The following is a 19238-nucleotide window of genomic DNA, read 5'->3' as shown; positions in this document are numbered from 1 at the left end:
CTGCCTTTTAAGCTTCACCCCACTCTATGCTGATGGTTGGTTCTAATACTAACATGTTACAGGGGTGTCCATGTCATCAATGGCCTGAGGCAAAACAATTCACTGCTCTGTCTATGAGTCAAAGAGGGGAAGCCAGCAAAAAAAAAAAAAAAATGTTGATGATCAAACCATTAGCATTCTAAGTTTCCTAACCCCATCACGGTAGCTGCTGCTCTGACTCCAAAATCAAAATCAGCAAGTGACGGATTATTTTTCTTTTATTTAAAAAAACGGGGGGGGGGGGGGATGCATCTGCTGTAGAAAAACTAACACTTGCCTCAACCAAGTAACATTTTATTTCCTGGGATAAAAATAAAGAGAATGAATTATCAGAAGCCTTCCTCCAACATCATTAACATGCTTTTCGAAGAAAGTTATAAGAATTGTTTAAGGTGCACAGAAAAAAAATCAGACCTGCCTTTCTTCCAGAATATTCCCTGCTCTAGATGCAAAGCACCGATACCACATCCCAGAAAAGAGAGGCTTACCGACACAGGAACCAGAACAACTGTAACCAGGGTCTCTGGCTCTAATGTAAGTTTCACAGAAAAACATCACAGTAACTCTCTCTTCCATAAATACAACATATGCCTTGAAAATATATCCAAAATATCTTCATCTGAACTATAGTACAAAAATCCACTTACCAGCCATAAAAATAGTTCTCCCTACACACAAATATAACCATATGTAAAGCAAATTTGGAACACATGGATGGGGGGGGGGGGGAGTTACAAAATCTCTTGGGATCTGGGCTATTTAAAGTCATTTTTGTTTGGGTTATTCCTCTGCTGGGTATAGGAAACTGGCTACAAATACATCCATCTCATAGCGCTCACCATCTTAACAGCTCCTGCGTCATGGAATGTGGTATTTTTTAAAAATAGGCGACCCTTGATAATCATGGAAAAAAGAAAAATGGGGGGATCCAGGGAGAGAGAGAGAGAGGGAAGGAGCAAAGGGAAGAGGGACAGACTCTGGTTATAGGCTGGGTTTGAAATACTCTGTGGTATAATGCAGACACCCAGGTTCAGGAGGCTTCTGCTGTCCCCACCAGTCAGCCTGAATCGCCCCTTACAAATCTGTCTCCCTGCTGGTGTCCAGACAGAGGGCATACAGGGACCTTCGCAAGTCCACGTTGCTCTTGGCCTTGAGGTTGCACTTCTCTAGGGGGCAGCTGCCCCTCCGGGCTCTTTCCGGATTCTCCAGGGACCCCTTGCGGAAGGACCCCCTATCCCAGCTGGCCTTCCGCGGGCCTCTGCTGTCCGGCCCTGTCCCCTGGCTCTGGCTTCCCTGCTCCTCCTTGAGGGCCACCTGCTCCTCGTGGTCCGTCTCCCGGTGGTAGAAGTAGTTGAAGTTGGAGACAATGACAGGCACCGGCAGGGCGATGGTGAGGACCCCAGCGATGGCACACAGGGAGCCCACGATCTTGCCCCCGACAGTGACTGGCCTCATGTCCCCATAGCCCACCGTGGTCATGGTGACTACTGCCCACCAGAAGCCATCCGGGATGCTAGAGAAATGGGTCTCCTGGTTGTCCGCCTCGGCGAAGTAGACAGCGCTGGAGAAGAGGATGACTCCGATGAAGAGGAAGAAGATGAGCAGGCCCAGCTCTCGCATGGAGGCCTGCAAGGTCTTGCCCAGGATCTGCAGCCCCTTCGAGTGGCGCGAGAGCTTGAAGATGCGGAACACCCGGACCAGGCGGATCACTCTGAGGATGGCCAGCGACATGGCCTGCTGCCCGCTCTGGCCACCCCCGCCCCCGCCCCCTGGCTGCTGCTCTGCCAGCTCGGTGCCCAAGGTGATGAAGTAGGGGAAGATGGCCACCACGTCGATGATATTCATGATGTTCCGAGAGAACTCTGCCTTGCTGGGGCAGGCGAAGAAGCGCACAAGCAGCTCAAAGGTGAACCAGATGACACACGTGGTCTCTACAATGAAGAAGGGGTCTGCCAGGGTCCGAGGCAGGAGAGGTGCCGCCGTTGGGGCAGAGGGAGGCGCCCCGGCTCCGCTGCCGTTGGCGCCCCGGGCCGGCCCAGCAGGCTGGTGAGGCACCGGGGGATGAGGAGGCAGCTCGCGTTCGTCCCTGAACTCAGGCAAGGTCTCCAAGCAGAAGGTGATGATAGAGATGAGGATGACCAAGACGGAGACAATGGCGATGGCGCGTGCGGCCCCCGAGCTCTCTGGGTATTCAAAGATAAGCCACACCTGGCGTTGGAACCCGTTCCGGGGCAAGGGCTTCTCCTCTTCTTTAATGAAACCCTCGTCCTCGCGGAAGCGCTCCATGGCCTCGTCCCCCAGCTGGTAGAAGCGAATCTCGTCTGCGAACACATCCAGAGAGACATTGACCGGCCTCCTCAGCCTGCCCCCCGACTGGTAGTAGTAAAGGATGCCGTCGAAGCTGGGCCGGTTGCGGTCGAAGAAGTACTCGTTCCTCAGGGGGTCGAAGTAGCGCAGGCGCTTGGCGGGGTCCCCCAGAAGGGTGTTGGGGAACTGCGCCAGGGTGCCCAGCTGCGTCTCGAAGCGCAGCCCGGAGATGTTGATGAGGACGCGCTGATGGTGCAGGGCCCCCGCGCTCAGCCCCTGGTCCTCCACCATGCCCAGGTCAGGGTCTCCTTCTCCCTCCTCGTCCCCCGTTGGAAGCTGTCTAGGCTGCGGCTGCTCCTGGAGCAGCGGTGGTAAAGCCCGCCCTCCCTGGTTCGCGCTCCTCTGCGCGCTGCGCCCCTTCCGCGCCGGCTCTTTGGGTCCATCGTTGAGGCCAGCCGTCGAGGGGCACTGGAGCTCTCCCCCTGTGGCTTGGCTGCAATCTGCCCGGGCCTCACCTCTCTCTCTGACGGTCATGGCCCCGCCATTCTCCAGGGGCACCAGGGAGATCTCCATGGCCCTAGGGCCGGGGGCATGCTGCGCCCCTGTCCACCGGCTCCTTCGCCCCCACGCGCAGCCAGCCAAAGCCTCGCGTCCGGCTACTCTCCAGCCGTCAGTCGGGAGCACAGTGGGGCGGGCTGGGGTGGCTGGCGCGATCCCCTCGCTTGGTCCTGACGTCAAGAAGCCTCTGCCCTGCTCTCTGCCTTTCTCTCGGTCTGGCAACCCGTTACCAAGCAGCCAAAAGCTTCCTTCCAGCAGATGCAACCTTCAGCCACCCCTCTCTCTGGCTGCGCGGCGGCGCCGGGCCTCCACCCTGCGCGCTCTCCCGCCTCCTCCCCTCTTCCCCTCCTCCTCCCGCCCCTCTTCCCGGGGACTGTGGCAGCGGGTGTCTCTCCGGAGGGCGCAGCTGGGGCCCGGAGCCGGAGAGGGAGGGGGGCTGAGAAGGTCGCAGCCCCACGAGGGAGGGAGGATGGGAGGGAGTGGAGAGGATGGAGGAACAGGTTGTACCGAGAGCGCTGAAACTCCCAGGGCAACCAGATGAGAATAGCTCTGGATTTCAGTTCACCTGGGAGCCCGCAGAACACAGAGTGGACTCGAGAGGGAATGAATTGTCATGGGTTGAAGGGATAAGGCTTTGGCTGAGTCGGATTAAGAGAGAGGAGATGACAGTCCTTTTCACTTTTCTGCCTTGGAAGAATAACACTCTTGTTTAGGGGAAAATTTCACACTGAAGGGGGCCAGACGGAGCTATGGACCTTGACAGATAGGTAGATGACAGATTATCTATCTATCTATCTATCTATCTATCTATCTATCTATCTATAAATAGAATAGATAGATCGATCTACGGACCAATGGAGAAACATCTCTCTTCCCAGCTTCTTACAAACCCACCAAAAGGTACCCGGCTGAAACCTTGCAGCGTTCCTTCCCCTGCCCTTGCTCTGGGGAAAGCCCTTATTCCCAGTTCAAACATCAGCAGTCAGCAAGACAGACCCCGCTCTGCCGGAGTCTGGAAATTTGCTGCCTAGTCTCATATCCCTGAAGAGATGCCACCCTCTCCGCAAATCCATCTGCAAAAACCTTAACAGGGAAGGGGAGGAGGGATAAAGAGATATTGGTGAGAGCTGTTCCTGCCTGGTGGTGGCAGCTAGCAACTGTGTGGAGGTCTGTGTAGGGACAGTTTATACCAGAGAACTAGGGAGGCTGTGTGTGTGTGTGGGGGGGGGGGGGGGGAGACACTCCCAGAAGTAGACTAATAACCAACACTTACTTTGCTCTATGCTTCACCAGGCCCATTCTCAGCACTGCTGTATTCCTACAACAATCTATTTTGTAAGTACTATTAGTATTCTCATTTTATAGATGAGGAAAATAAAACACAGCGAGATTGACTAACTTGCCCAATGTCATACAAGTAGAAAGTGGCAAAGCTGGGATTCAAACCTAAGCAAGCAGAATTTGGGCTCTTATTCCCTCCACTCCACTCCACTCCACTCCACTCCACTCCACTCCACTCCTCTATAGAAATGTGTAATCCCTTTCCAGATACACGCACTCCCTCCCCCCAGCATCAGGCCCCAGAGCGTTAGTTCTCTCCTGCAAACAGCAGGGGGATGCGAAAATAACATCTAAACTCTTCTGAGTTAGCACACTAGGGTATCGTCCCTAGGCGGCTCCTACAGGGTTTCAGTGGGCATCAAGAGCCAAGGGAGCCTCATCAGGCAGTGGCGCAGTGGATAGAGCGTCGGACTGGGATGCAGAAGACCTGGGTTCAAGACCCCGAGGTCACCAGCTTGAGTGCAGGCTCATCTGATTTGAGGAAAAACTCACCAGCTTGAACCCAAGGTCACTGGCTCCAGCAAGGGGTTACTCGGTCTGCTGAGGCCCGTGGTCAAGGCACATATGAGAAAGCAATCAATGAACAACTAAGGTGTTGCAATGCGCAATGAAAAACTAATGATTGATGCTTCTCATCTCTCTCCGTTTCTGTCTGTCCGTACCTGTCTATCCCTCTCTCTGACTCATTCTCTGTCTCTGTAAAAAATAACTAACTAAATAAAAATTTATTAAAAAAAAAAGAGCCAAGGGAAATATCTGTCAAGGCATTTCTGGTTCCAGATGGTTGTTGGTTTTAAGTTACCATAAAGTCACTGTGTATTTGATGTGTGATTAGTTTTGTTCCTGTATGTTTTGGGGGGTTTGTGTATGTGTATGTTACAGCCTCTTGTCTGTGATCTACACACAGGCAATGTTTTGGAAACTTGATTCTAGGTTCACCAATATTTGTTGAAATAGCAGGATGTGGACATGTCAGGGTTGGAGAAGTATATGTGCATACGGCTTTTTGAAGCGTACATGAATTTGGCAAGTGTAAATTTGTTCATTGTGTGTGACTTGGTGTGTGTAGCTGGCTGTCCTTGCAGACGGTCATGAGTGAGGAAGGGGCATGAAAGTGAAAACCAGTCTGAAGGATTTGCCGGTTGACTATGGGCCTTGCACTCCCCTCCCCAGACCACTGCCATTCCTGTTCTTCTTTGGGTTTATGTTTTCTCTGGCTCTGAGGTTGCCAGTCAGGATCAGATCTGCCCCTGGGGAGCCTGGGCTCACTGAGCTCGCACAGGGTGATCTCAGACCTGTGGCCATTGCATTTTGTTTACTGACTTGTACATCTTGTAAACACAGGGACACCTTATGGTTCACATGAGCTCTCCCTGGGCTCCATAAGAGAAAATGTCCTCTGGACCTTGCATTCCAGGGGCCCTCAGGGAGACTGTTCCCTGAAGAATCAGTACAATATAAACAGTCCTGGAAAAGCACATAAGTCAGGCTTCCTTTAATGTGGTATTTTCTGAAATCTGCTTTCCATCCACTTACTAGCTTTCATCAATATCTTGCAAAATTACCTTCAGATGTCACATGTGGCAGCCATAGGCGTACACTGTTAGGGTCTCCCTTAAAGAAAAAACTTGCTCGTTAGCTTCAAGGAGTACAATTAGCTGCCAGCCTCAGCTGTGAGCCCCTTCTGGTTCTGCCTGGCTTTCCTGCAGAGGCTGAGCTGCTCCTGGGCAGCCCTCTGCCAGTGACAGGCACAGCAGGGTTACAAGGACCAGGCTGTGTCTGACCAATGCAGGCTCTGCACCTCGGTGGTCTTTGCTCTGGACTTCCCCACTGGATTAGCTAAGTCTTTGTAAGAAATGCACTGCAGCCTGACCAGGAGGTGGCACAATGGATAGAGCATTGGACTGGGAGGCAGAGGACCCAGATTTTAAACCCCGAGGTTACCAGCTTGAGTGCAGGCTTATCCGGTTTGAGCTCAGGGTCACTGGCTTGAGTGTGGGATCATAGACATGACTCCATGGTCGGTGGCTTGAGCCCAAAGGTTGCTGACTTGAGCCCAAGGTCACTGACAAAAAATCATTCACTCTGCTGTAGCCCCCTGGTAAAGGCACATATGAGAAGGCAATCAATGAACAACTAAGGTGCTGCAACAAAGAATTGATTCTTCTCATCTCTCTCCCTTCCTGTCTGTCTGTTCCTATCTGTCCCTCTCTCTGTCTTTCTCTCTGTTTCTGTCACAAAACTCCTAATCCAACTCTTCTTCCTCCCTCTTTCCTTCCCCAGGAGTCAGATGAGCATCATGGTCTAAAGGTTTCCCCTACTGAGTTCTGCAGGTTCCTTTATCTTTCTTTTGTGACATCCTAACAAAACGTCTTACCCTCCAAACTCCATCTCATTGTCTTCCTCAAAGAGGATACAGCTGATATGTCACAGGACTGAATCAGCTTTCTTCTCCAGCTCTCGAGTCCTAGGAGACAGGCTCCGTGACAGCACTGCTACTGCTTACTAGTGCACCATTGCCTGGGCGTCCTCAGTTCATGTGCGGACTGGAACTGGAGTGGGGCTTACTTAGACTGTACTTCAAACAAGCTCCTCACTGTCGCTGAGGCTCCTGTCTCAGAGTCACACTCTGAGTAGCAACCTCCTCTCAAACCCCAAATGAAGAAAGGACTATGTGCAGCACCTGAACTATGTCCCCCGGAATGAGATACACAGAGGGGAACAAATGGGAGGTCTCCTCTCAATTCCACACTGGTCCTAACAGACCACTGGAGGATTTGGAAGGTGTGCAGAACTAACAGAAAAGAATATTATAGGCCCTGGCCGGTTGGCTCAGCGGTAGAGCGTCGGCCTGGCGTGCGGGGGACCTGGGTTCGATTCCTGGCCAGGGCACATGGGAGAAGCGCCCATTTGTTTCTCCACCCCCCCCCCTCCTTCCTCTCTGTCTCTCTCTTCCCTTCCCGCAGCCAAGGCTCCATTGGAGCAAAGATGGCCTGGGCGCTGGGGATGGCTCCTTGGCCTCTGCCCCAGGCGCTAGAGTGGCTCTGGTCTCGGCAGAGTGATGCCCCAGAGGGGCAGAGCATCGCCCCCTGGTGGGCAGAGCTTCTCCCCTGGTGGACGTGCCGGGTGGATCCCGGTCGGGCGCATGCAGGAGTCTGTCTGACTGTCTCTCCCCGTTTCCAGCTTCAGAAAAATACAAAAAAAAAAAAAAAAAGAATATTATTAGAAAAAGTAAGGCATTGAAAGAAAGGAAAGCTGGACTGGGAGGGAGAGGGAAGAAAAGAGAGGAGGAGAAAAAAATCCTAAATTCCACCTTTATTAATCTATTCAAAAATATTTTTTGAGTGCTTACTATGTTCAAGGCATTGTTACAGGTTCCGGGACTAAATAGATGAACAAGACAGACATATTTCCTCTGTAGGGTTATATCCTGGGGAAGGGAAAATACACTGACTGAGCATGGAATTTTACAGTGGTTGTTTAAGTACAATTTTAAGGGGTTCCATCTAGAAATGGGGTGCTGTGAGAATAGTGGCAGCACTAGGACCCAGGGATACTTTCTGAGGTGATGAATGGGAAAAACAATCAATTCCAGGTGGAAGAATATGTCCCAAGGCCCCAGGGAGGAAGAGACAGGGCTGGATTGAGGAACTGAAAGAGAGCTAATGTAGCTTGACCTGTGCTGGTCCAGTGGATGAAACGTCGACCTGGAATGCTGAGGTTGCCGGTTCAAAACCCCAGGCTTGCCTGGTCAAGGCACATACGAGAAGCAACTACAAGTTGATGCTTTCTGCTTCTCTCCTACCCCCTTCCTTTCTCTCTCTCCTCTCTCTAAAATGAATTATAAAAATTAAAAAAGAAGAAGAAGAAAGTTAATATAGTTGACACAGAGGCTGGGGAAGAGTCTTATGAGATCGGGTTAGAGAGGTAGAGAAAAGCCAGAGCATGAAGAGCTTGCTAGGTCATGTATGTTCTCCCAGCAAGATATAATAATAGCCCCCTTTTCCCATCCTCAGATGCTTTGCTTTGTCTCTATAAAGCAGATGTACCAATATGCTTATTTTAATTCTCTCCATTACATATTTTCGCCTCTTCTCCCTCTCCACTCTCCTCATTGGAATCTCTCTCTTTCTCTTTCTGTGTGTATGTGTGTTTATATACACACATATGTATGTATCTATCTGTCTACTGATCCCATTTATAAATAGTATCTACTATACCATTTATCTGTCTATAGAAGATAGGTAGGTAGGTAGATCAATCAATTGATAGAGATGATAGATAGATAGATAGATAAATAGATAGATAGACTGCTCACAAAAATTAGGGAATATTTTATAGCTTTATATTCACTTTGAAATACCTCCTAATTTTTGTGAGCAGTATAGATAGATATATAGATGATAGATAGATAAATAGATAGATAGATAGATAGATAGAGCAAGATAGCAAAGACTATATTTCACTCATCTCTGATTTGCCTTAACAATATCAAACATGATACTATGTCCATATTGTGAATTTTAATAAGTATATGTTGAATGCAATTGTACTAAGAGAAAGGAGTTCCCTGTAGAGCAGAGAGGAAGAGGAAACTGAGGGATAGAAATTGGACCACAATTTCTGAGACTGGCTACATACCTATACTGATGGTGGAGGTGGGACCTAACCAGGCAATTGTAAGACTCACTTACACAGCAATTGTAAGGCTGTGTAAGGTAAGTGTTGAACTAAATCTGTTTTGGACCTTTGTTCAGGTTATGTGTTACTGCATTCTCAATCACTACACAAACTGCCCCAACTTTATGAACTAAAACAGCTTTGTGGCTAGAAACAATTTAATAGCTTGGACTGTGCAATTTAATTCCTAAATTGGGATTAGTGTTTGAGAATTAAAGTTATTGTAGCTCTGTTTGTTATATAAGGATAAACAAAAAAAACATGGAATCTGTTAAAATTTCATCTAAGTCAAGGAGATAAAACATTACAAAACAGGAGGAGGCAAAAATAAAATCCTGTTGGGATTATGCCACTAGTCTCTTCTGTCAAACATCAGTTTTGCTCCTCTGCCTTGGAGAGTGACAGACCTGAGAACCTGGTCGTGAAAGTGCGGAGAGGTTCCACGCAGTAGCCTGGACTCACCCCTCTGCAAAGCAGGGAAGGTACTAACTGGCCAGTCTGGGGCCCCGGGCTCACGCTGCTTCTGCTCTTCCCTTCCAGGGTCACTCTGGGAGGCCGCTCTAGGCGCTGGGAGGCCTACATTCACCAACATCCAGGCATGGCCGAGATCTTGGATTTCTTTTCTTTCTTTCTTTTTTTCTTTTTTTCTTAGAGAGAGGATAGAGGGGGGAGGGGAGTGGAAAGCTTCAACTCATCTATACTGCTCACAAAAATTAGGGAATATTTTATCGCTTCATATTTATTTTGAAATATCCCATAATTTTTGTGAGCAGTAGAGTTGTTTCTCATATGTGCCTTGTCCGGGTTTCAAACTGGCGACCTCAGGGTTCCAGGTCAATGTTCTATCCACTGTGCCACCACAGGTCAGGCTTGGATTTCTCGAGGAAGAGGAGTACACTATGAGCTTTTTCCCAGGCCCTTTCCTATCACTCTGGCAACCAGTTATTTCAGATGACCCCTTTATCCAAGTCTCCTGTCCATCAAAGGGGACACTGAAGAAAACCACTGCATCTCCTCCACAAGGGAAGCTGTCACCACCAGGCTGGGGAGGCGTGTTCTCTCCAAACTCCCCACAGTCCCTTGGTCGGCATCTCTATAAGGAAACATGAAGGGGTTTGGAGTCAGGACAGAGGGCTCAGGACTTCTAGACCAGGGAGGGCCAAGTAGAAGGCGGTATAGTTAAAATACCCCAAAATATCTTTAAACAGAAATTTTTAAGAGAAAAATTTGATTCTTAGGTGCTTGGTAGGCTGGGTCTTACTGCTGAATGTTACAAAGCATGTACTTCTACAGCGCATTACTACTAAACAAGTTATCGCAAGGGTATGCTGTCCAGCAATAATTGGGAATAGAGTAATAATCAGCAAAAGGGTAAAGCCCTCTCTCACCTAATCCTCTCCCCCCAGAGCCATTCCCCATACAGATTTGTAGTAAAAACATTTTAATGAGGGGAGCAGCTGTTCTTCCTCTCCCTGCCCTGCCCTTCTCACTTGCCCCTCAGTTCAACACCTTGGGAAGGAAGCCCTGGAAGTGACCTTCCTTTCCTGTTTGATGGAAGCGTCAAAGGCGGGGTAAAGCAAAACACACGTTCCAAACGATGTGGTTGTGGGGTGTGGGGAGAGAATGTGACTACCGTGTTAAGAGGTGGGAGCAGGAGAAGAGGTTGTGGGTTCGGGGAGAGGGAGAGATTATGCTTAAACTGACCCAGATCTGGGCGAGACATCAGGCGACCCTTATGACTTCCAGTTTAGAGGGATTAGAATGAGAGGCCATTCACAAATCAAGGCTCCCATCTGGAGCTTGGCTTTTCCCCTCTCTGCCTCCCTCCTTCTCTCCCTTGATATAATCCAGGAATAAATTCATTAATGGTTCCAGTGCATTTTCAGAGGGAAAACATGGAAAGGAAAGTGACCTGGATGCCCAGGGGTTGCCTTGGTGAGCCTGGTGTTCCTGCCCCCTCACTCTCCTGACTCATCGACAGAGACGCAACGTGGCTCTTTTTCTCAGGCTCTCTTTTGCTCACAGTCCATTGTGTCCTCCCTCAACACATCTCACCATGCTCTCTGCTTGCATAAGATGAACACCTAACTTCAGAACTGTGAACCACTGGCTTCGTTCGTTGTTAGGGTTGCAGGTATTCAAACTATTTTTTTACTGTCTCAGCAACAGCTGCAACTTTGATTTCCCAGCTCTCTGCTCAGGAATCCCAATCAAGGAGAGCATTAACTGAGCATCGGGTATTCAATGGCTTTTCCAGCTCACATACCGCCCACACTGCATAAAGATACATTGATGAATTTAGGTTATATATCAAGCTAGATGCAAAAAAAGTATTTTATAAGTGCTAAGCAAGTGTAAGATGGTCTTATTGTCATGTAAGGAGCATCCCTGTTAAGTCTGGGGAAAAAAATCTATGGCCACAACACAGTTGCTGCAGGCCAGGCAGACAGAGGCCTGGGTAATAGGAGTCCCAGTCCCAGCCACACGGGGCATCTTAGGGCTCTAGCTCTGAACATGCACTTCCCTCGCTCCCAGGATGGCATCTCAAGAGTCAAGGTTCTCAAACTGTGGTAAGGAGTCGGTCACCTCCCACACTGACCGGATGTGAAAATTTTCTCCTGTTGTTTAGATCCCTTCAGCCTCCCAGGGGGAGAGGTCTCAGAAGGAATGCCAAGCCAGAAGCATCAAAATCCACCCTCAGGACGTCCTGGTCAGACCAGTCTTCCAGCCCTCCCTGTTTGCTGTCCAGCTTTCCTGTGGTCTTACAATGCCGGGGGCAGGGAGGCTTGGCACTCCTGCCCTCCTCCCTCCCTCCCTTCTTTCCCACTCCCCTCCCAGGCCTTTACTCCATACCACACACACCCTCAAGAGACACTGCTATTACCTTTAGGTAATGGAATTTGTACAAAAAGACTCAACTCAATCTGTGTTAAGCCCAATTGCCCGAAGAGGGAATAATCATATAGGGTTTGCCAGGGAGACAGACTTGTTTTTAAGAGGAGCTATAGTGGGGTAAATGTCACTTTCTTTTTCACTGAAGACACAGGATTACTACCAATCCATTAGAACTGAGTTTCTTAATCTTTTATTAAAAATTGAGATAAGGCCTTGGCTGGTTGCTCAGTGGTAGAGCATCGGCCCGGAGTGTGGAAGTCCCAGGTTTGATTCCCGGCCAGGACACACAGGAGAAGTGCCCATCTGCTTCTCCACCCCTCCCCCTCTCCTTCCTCTCTGTCTCTCTCTTCCCCTCCTGCAGCCATTGGAGCAAAGTTGGCCCAGGGGCATGTAGGATGGCTCCACAGCCTCTGCCTCAGGCACTAGAATGGCTCTGGTTACAATGGAGCAACAGTTCAGATGGGCAGAGCGTTGCCCTCTAGTGGGCATGCCGGGTGGATCCTGGTTGGACACATGCAAGTGTGTCTCACTCTCTGCCCTCTCACTTCAGAAAAATTAAAAAAAAAAAGAGAGAGATAAAAGTCACATGGCATAAAATTCATCATTTAGACTTTTTAAATGTGTGTCTCGGCAGTTTTAATATATTCACAGTGTTGTGCAACCATCCTCACCATCTGATTCTAGAATCTCCATCAATCCCCATAAACCCAGACCTGTTCACAGGTGATCCCAATTTTGAATCTCTTTTTAAACTCACATGTCCTAACAGCTAAGAACTGTACTGAATTTTGTTTCTGGTAGTTTACATTACAAAAATACTGCAATGGAGTGTTTTATTCATGTCAACAATGCAATATTGTTTTATTGTTCGTGTGCTTTTTCAACCTGGAGATGCCTCCCAGACTCTGATGACAACTCCATCCCCTGTGGGCACCTCTCTTAGCCCTGGTGGAATATTACTCTATTAGATGAGATGACACTTGTGAGATGTGTGTATTTTATGTGGATGGCTTTTATATTTTTTGTTCCTCCCACCTAAGTCAAGTTAGAGTAAAGGGTTCTAGTCATTTGTGTTGCCTTAGATGACAGCTCTTAATACTACACATTTATTAACCCTCCCTGCAAAGAGATAGCTTTTCATCCCTATGAAAACAATTTTCAGGGTAACTTAAAATTTAAATTTCAAGTGAGGATGCAGATTTTATGGCACATAAGTTTTTGTTCTCTCTCCATTGCTTTGAAAAGAATATCATAAATCAAGTAAGATCATGGAGTCACTGCTTAGTCTTATTTAGTGACACAGACATGATTGTTAATTTTTTAGCAATTTTATTGTGGCTCAAAGTTCCAAGTCCAGGCTACATGCAGCCAAACGTGCACATCTGCAGGCCTCTCTGTAACTGGACTCCCTAAGGAGAGCTCTCAGATACAAGGACTTTAAAGACCTAGATAGTTCCTCAGTGCACATGCGGAGGCTTTATGGAGTGGATGCATCCACTGCAACACAAGTTTGAGTTTCGAAGATACTTACTAGTTTATACCAATAATTCCTAACAAGCACCACTGGCCTGTCATATGCCCATATTTATGAATCAGAAATTCATAATCAGGGTTACAGCTAGTAAAAAAGGTTGTGCATACCATTAACAAATTCCATTGCTACAGAAGAGAGGTAATAATTTCATAAGGATGTTGTTTGAGTGAAGACATTCAGTTGCAAGTAAAAGAAGCCTAAGTCAATCTAGATCCAGAAAAATAATGCTAGGATTTGTATTGGTTTACATAACTGAAAAGTCTAAATGAATTCTAGCTCCAGGCCCATCTAGAGCCAGGTGTGTTAAACACCATGGTCAGGAATCTGTCCTGTTACCTCTCCTGACTCCACTTCCCTTTGCACTGACTTCCCTTTCCGACTGCCTTCCTTAATGTAGTGCCTCCCAGCCACCAGTGGCATCTATCCTCCAAGCTTCACGTCTTATAGAGGAGGAATTCTGTTTCTCCAGCATGTACCGTTAAAGTCCTGGGCTTGAATTATATTGGCCTGTCTTGAGTCACTTATTCATTCCTGAACCAATAACGGAAGCCAATGAGATGCAATACTCTGAGAATGAGAGAGTAGGTGCAAATTTTCTGATCCTTATTGTTGCAAGTAGGGCAAAGATGATCCCCAAGAGAGGTCAGGATCCCATAACAGAAGAAAGGGAAAGGGTGTGTGCAAGCACAGGCAACAGACGTTCACACGTATGCTTTCCAGGAACGAGGTTGTCTCCCTGACATATCCTGGTGGGTGACCGAGAACAAAAGTGTCCACAACTCCAAGGGACACTTTCACACTGTCTGCACATAGGGAAAATGTACAACATAGTGGACCTGTGTAGCAACTTTGCTCTGAGCCAAGAGGGTGGATCAACCCAAGACATCAGTTTGGTCAACAATTTTCCAAAACCAGTTCTGTCCCAATGCATTTGTTAAATGATCTATCATAACACGTCTCCTTCTGTAATGCCAGTATTTCCATAAGTCTTAGGAATATGACCTTCCTGCAGCCAGAGCTCTCAAATGTGGCTTGATTACTGTGGACTTACCATGCAACTCCACTTCATACCCATAGACACTTGGCACCAGTGTATGAATTAACTTTTATCTAAGGAGAATCTTATAAATGGGATTTCTCCATAAGTAGGAGACACACGCCTAAAGGTCTTTGCAAGCTGATCATACAAGTGATTACAAACCCTTGAGATAATCACCAATCCTTTTGGAAACACAGTACCCCATCATGGCAATTAGTGTATTCTTTTCTTTCACCTACAAAAATTGCTCAATAATACATTATAAGTTTCTTATTTATAACTGTTTGCATACTTCAATGTTATTCTCCATAGGGCTACAAACCTACCGGGCTATTGCTTCCTAAAAAATCAGAATTCGCTGTTCAGGGCTGCTGCTAAGTCATCATCTCACCTCTAGCAAAATTATTCAATCTGATCAATACTGTTCCACATCAGGGACAGTCGGTGTTCAGTAAATACTGAACACACAGATCATTTACTGGAAAAGTTTTGTTCATGCTTTCTCTCAGAAAGGATCAAAAAGTGTCATGAAGATAAGTATGATGAAACAAGCAAATTTACATAAAATTTTAAAATAATAGGACATTTCAAGAGAGCTGCATTAGATTAGAGGGACACAGATATTGCCAAAGAGGTGATACTGGTAAAGTGAGACATCGCTGATACAAAAGAGGGAGCTACACAAAGATATCACTATTCCAGGCAGAAGGAACAGCAAGTGCAAAGGCCCCAAGACAAGAATGAACCTGGATGTTTAAAAAAATGCCAATCGAAACCACAATGAGATACCATCCCACACCTGTTAGAATGACTATTATCAACAAGGCAAGAAATAACAAGTGTTGGAGAGGAAATGGAGAAAAGAGACTCCCCCACACATACCCTACCACCATGACTGGTGGGACTGTAAATTAGTACAGCCATTATGGAGTTTCCTCAAAAAAATTAATAGAGCTACAATATGACCCAGCAATCCCTCTTCTGGGTATCTACCTGAAACATTTGAAAACACTGTTTGTAAAGATACCTGCACCCCTATGCTCTCTGCAGCATTATTCACAATAGCCAAGACATGGGAGCAGCCTACATGCCCTCTGACCAATGACTGGGTGAGAAGATGTGGTCCATAGATACAATGGAGCGCTGCTCAGCCGTGAAAGACAATGAAGGGCAATAGGGATGAATTTTCAGAGCATCAAGTTAAGTGAAATAAGCCAGACAGTAAAGGATAGACACCATGTGATTTCACTGATGTGTGGGACAGAAACAGAAAGTGACAAGTGAACAAATAAACAAACAAACTTATAGACACAGACAACAGTATGGTGGTTACCAGAGTAAGAACAGGGTAAAAGGGGTCAAATATATGGTAAAGGAATGAGACTAGACCTTGGGTGGTGAGCACACAACACAATATGCACATGATTTATTATAAAATTGTGTACCAGAAACTTATATAATGTTGTTAACCAGTGATACCCCAATGCATTTAATTTAAAAAGGAAAAATACAATAGAAAGAAGGTTGGTATGACTGACATATGGTAGGTGTTAAGAGGGAAAAATCAGAAATATGATGTCTGAGAGGCAGACAGGGCTTGTTAGGAACACAAGCAGGGATACCCACAGTCCATTGCCTCTTTCTGTGATGTGGGTTTCTTGGCCAGGGACACTATCCTATGTACAACAAGCAGAGGCATTCTAAGTCCATGAATGTTGGTGTTGTGCAAGGAATGATAGGCGGGGAAAGCAGATCCCAATTTAGAATGACACCCCATTTCCATGAAACAAATCAAGCTTCCCCAAAGTGGAAGAAGTTCAATGAAATGAACTTCCCACCATGAAGCTGTTGCCCTATGATGATGTGTTTTGTCTTGTGTTCTGTCTTGTGTTCCTCTAGAAGCCAACGCTGAGACAAGAACTTGTGCTCAGGAGATGACCCTATCAGCATATGGCTGCTTTGTTCTAAATCTCTGGGGATTCTAGGTCCAATCTTCAAGATTCATTTGCAAAGCTCTTGCCAAAACTTTCACACCAATTTTCAGTGTTGCTCTGTTCAAGTTTCTGGTTGGTTATAAAGCCTGACTCCAGCATGTTCCTTCCAGTCAAAATACATGAGAAAAGGCTTTGCTTGAAATCCTGCCTGATTCCTGCTGAAATCCTGCCTGATTCCTGCTGAAATCCTGCCCTCTGCTGTCCTTCAGGGCAGCTGCGGATACGGGTATGGGGTCCAATAGCACACTTTATCTGGTAGTGCATATTGTTCAACAGCTACAAACCGGGCTGGGCTTTTCATTCTCAGTTAATTGGCCAACAACCGTCCATAAGGGCACAGGGGCGGATTGGGAGGCACAAGGTGTGGGAATAGTGCAGTTAATAGCACAGAACGGGAAGATCTGCTCACCCAAACAAAAGGCCTTCATGGCCTGCTCTGGCCCAACCTGCCAAGTGATAGAGTGTTACTAAAAATGATCAACTTTATGAATAGGTGGATCAGAGAGAACCTTATGTCCCGTGGTCCCCAACACACCAGTAGCAAATTGGAGCTGCTGCTGAAAAGGAAAAGAGGGATCTTCCTGAAGGGGTCCATGGCCTTGCTCCCGAATCCTGCGGGCTTCCGTTGTGATTTCTCTGGACTCCTGGAGAGACCTGTTTCTGACTCCAGCAAGTATCCTGATCCCCCAGTTATGTTGAGGGGGCTGAGGGGCAGAGAGCTGCTTGGGTGGCAGCCTGGGCCTCCTACAGAGACTGCTTTTTACCCTGACAGTTTTTCAGGCTACCTAGTAAATAAGTAATTGCAGAACACCTATGTCCCATATGCTGTCTCTACCACAAAGTACTATGCTTTTCTTAGTTGTAAAATAGACAAGATGTAGCAATTTGTCCTTGATGCCCAAGGGGCTAACTCAACATGTACTACACCACTGAAACCCTGGGGATATTACTAAGCAGCCAAGTGCCTTTACTTTCCTGAGCTGTGAAGTTCATCCTTTGGAATATACAATATGTGTGTCAACAAGGCATTAGTGTATCTGGTGTTTCCTGCCCTGTATCAACAGTGTGCTAATGTGACATCCTGTGGTTTGGTGATGTATTAAATGTCCCCATGCAGCAAATGGCTGGAGTTGGCATCTTTGGGACAGATTTATAAAGCTACTTCCATCTCTGCCAGGTGAAAGCAAAGTGCTAGTGAATTCTGCAGACCAGTATGGATGAAAATGCAGTGATTAGACCAATAGTTACAGATCAAACGCCAGAGGCTGTATGTACTAAGTTGCTTCAATAGAGCCCATTTCAGGAACAGCAGGGATAATTTGGATCGCCTCATATAAGTTTTGACATAGTCCACTGTCATTCTCCAAGACCCATCAATCTTTCTCCCTGGTCAAAACGGAAGTTCACTTTATAGTTGGGGATTTGACAGATCACCTCATTTCTTTCTACCCTTTGATGGTTGTGCTAATTTCTGTAATTACCCCCAAAGACATAATGCTTTTTTATTTATTTTTCTAGGAACTGTATGCACCAATGGCTCCCCCTTGGCCTATCACGAAAACTTACTCCTCCAAGCAGGGAGCCAATGTTGAGGTTTTGCAAAGGACATGCATCCTAGCTACACTTGGGAGTTGAGGAAATAAACAAGAGAGTCAGGAAGGGGAAGAGTTCAGGGTCCCACTGAGTGGGCTTGCAGTGAGATGGGGTCCAATCTCCGACCCATAACCTCTATTCTGACCAGGGGCCAGTGTTCTCAATCCCCCCAAAGTTCATGCTACTTAGAACAAGTATCCACTGATCCCTGAAAACTCTGGATCTCTCTCTTCCAAGTACGTATCACCTAAAGTAGCTGGGTGCAAGGTTCATAAAACACATTCCTTATTATAGCACAGCCCTTAAATCAAGGGTTCTGGTCCCTAAAATCAACTCAGGTCTAGGAATTGAGAAGCTGTGATTATGTGGCTTGATTCAAATGTCTGTTACCTAGACCTATCAAGTTGGCTTTTAAAAATATCAGGTTAAAACCTAAGGTAGCTGCCTGTTGCTTTCATGCCTGACTCTAAGATTACCTAAACATGGTGAAAGATGGTGTAGGTCAGACAGTTGCTACTTACTACCTTTCCACATTCTTCCTCCCGTGAAGAACACACCCATGGGTGAACCTCCGACATGTCTGACCCAAAAAGAAATGGCAAGCCAGGACAGAACTTCGAATTGCCCACAAGTTTCCCTTGCCAATCTGTCCCTCATGGCATTAGAAAGCAATGTTTTAGGCCCTGGCAGAAAAGTTACTGAAGCAGTAGGTAGTTGATCATTATGAAATCTCAAGCATGCACTGGACACTTTGTAGTGTTTGGTCCTGCTCTACTGGTCCATCAGCAAATCACAGACAACTGCCCAAAACAGCAAACTTATCCTAGTCTCCCCTGAGGGCACAAAATTCAGCCTGACCCAGCTAAGTAAAGGATACTCAGTGGGGAGGCTATAAGAAAACTTTAGATTCCTTCAGTGGTAGAGCATCAGCCCAGCATATGGAAATTCTGGGTTTGATTCCTGGCCAGGGCACACAGGAGAAGCGCCCATCTGCTTCTCTACCCTTCTCTCTCTCCTTCCTCTCTGTCTCTCTCCTCCCCTCCTGCAGCCAAGGCTCCATTGGAGCAAAGTTGGTCAGGGCACCGAGGATGGCTCCATGGCCTCCACCTCAGGTGCTAGAATGGCTCCAATTGCAGTAGAGCAACGCCCCAGAGGAGCAAAGCATTGCCCCCTAGTGGGCATGCCGGGTGGATCCTGATTGGGCACATGGGGGAGTCTGTCAGCCTCCACCCCCCACCCCTACCCCCTCACTCCCGCT

The 19238-nt window shown here is 47.2% G+C and overlaps 1 protein-coding gene across 1 annotated transcript; it reads right to left on the bottom strand.

Annotated features, from left to right (window-relative positions):
* Positions 1-282: 282 nt before the first annotated feature.
* Positions 283-3190, bottom strand: KCNA5 (potassium voltage-gated channel subfamily A member 5). Its single transcript, XM_066357499.1, has one exon. It carries the CDS (start codon positions 2917-2919, stop codon positions 1114-1116), a length of 1806 nt encoding a protein of 601 aa, XP_066213596.1. The 5' UTR covers positions 2920-3190; the 3' UTR covers positions 283-1113.
* Between the last annotated feature and the right edge of the window lie 16048 nt (positions 3191-19238).

This window comes from Saccopteryx leptura, chromosome 1, assembly GCF_036850995.1.
Source record: "Saccopteryx leptura isolate mSacLep1 chromosome 1, mSacLep1_pri_phased_curated, whole genome shotgun sequence".
NCBI lineage: Eukaryota > Metazoa > Chordata > Mammalia > Chiroptera > Emballonuridae > Saccopteryx > Saccopteryx leptura.
This window is presented reverse-complemented; position numbering and strand designations above follow the sequence as displayed.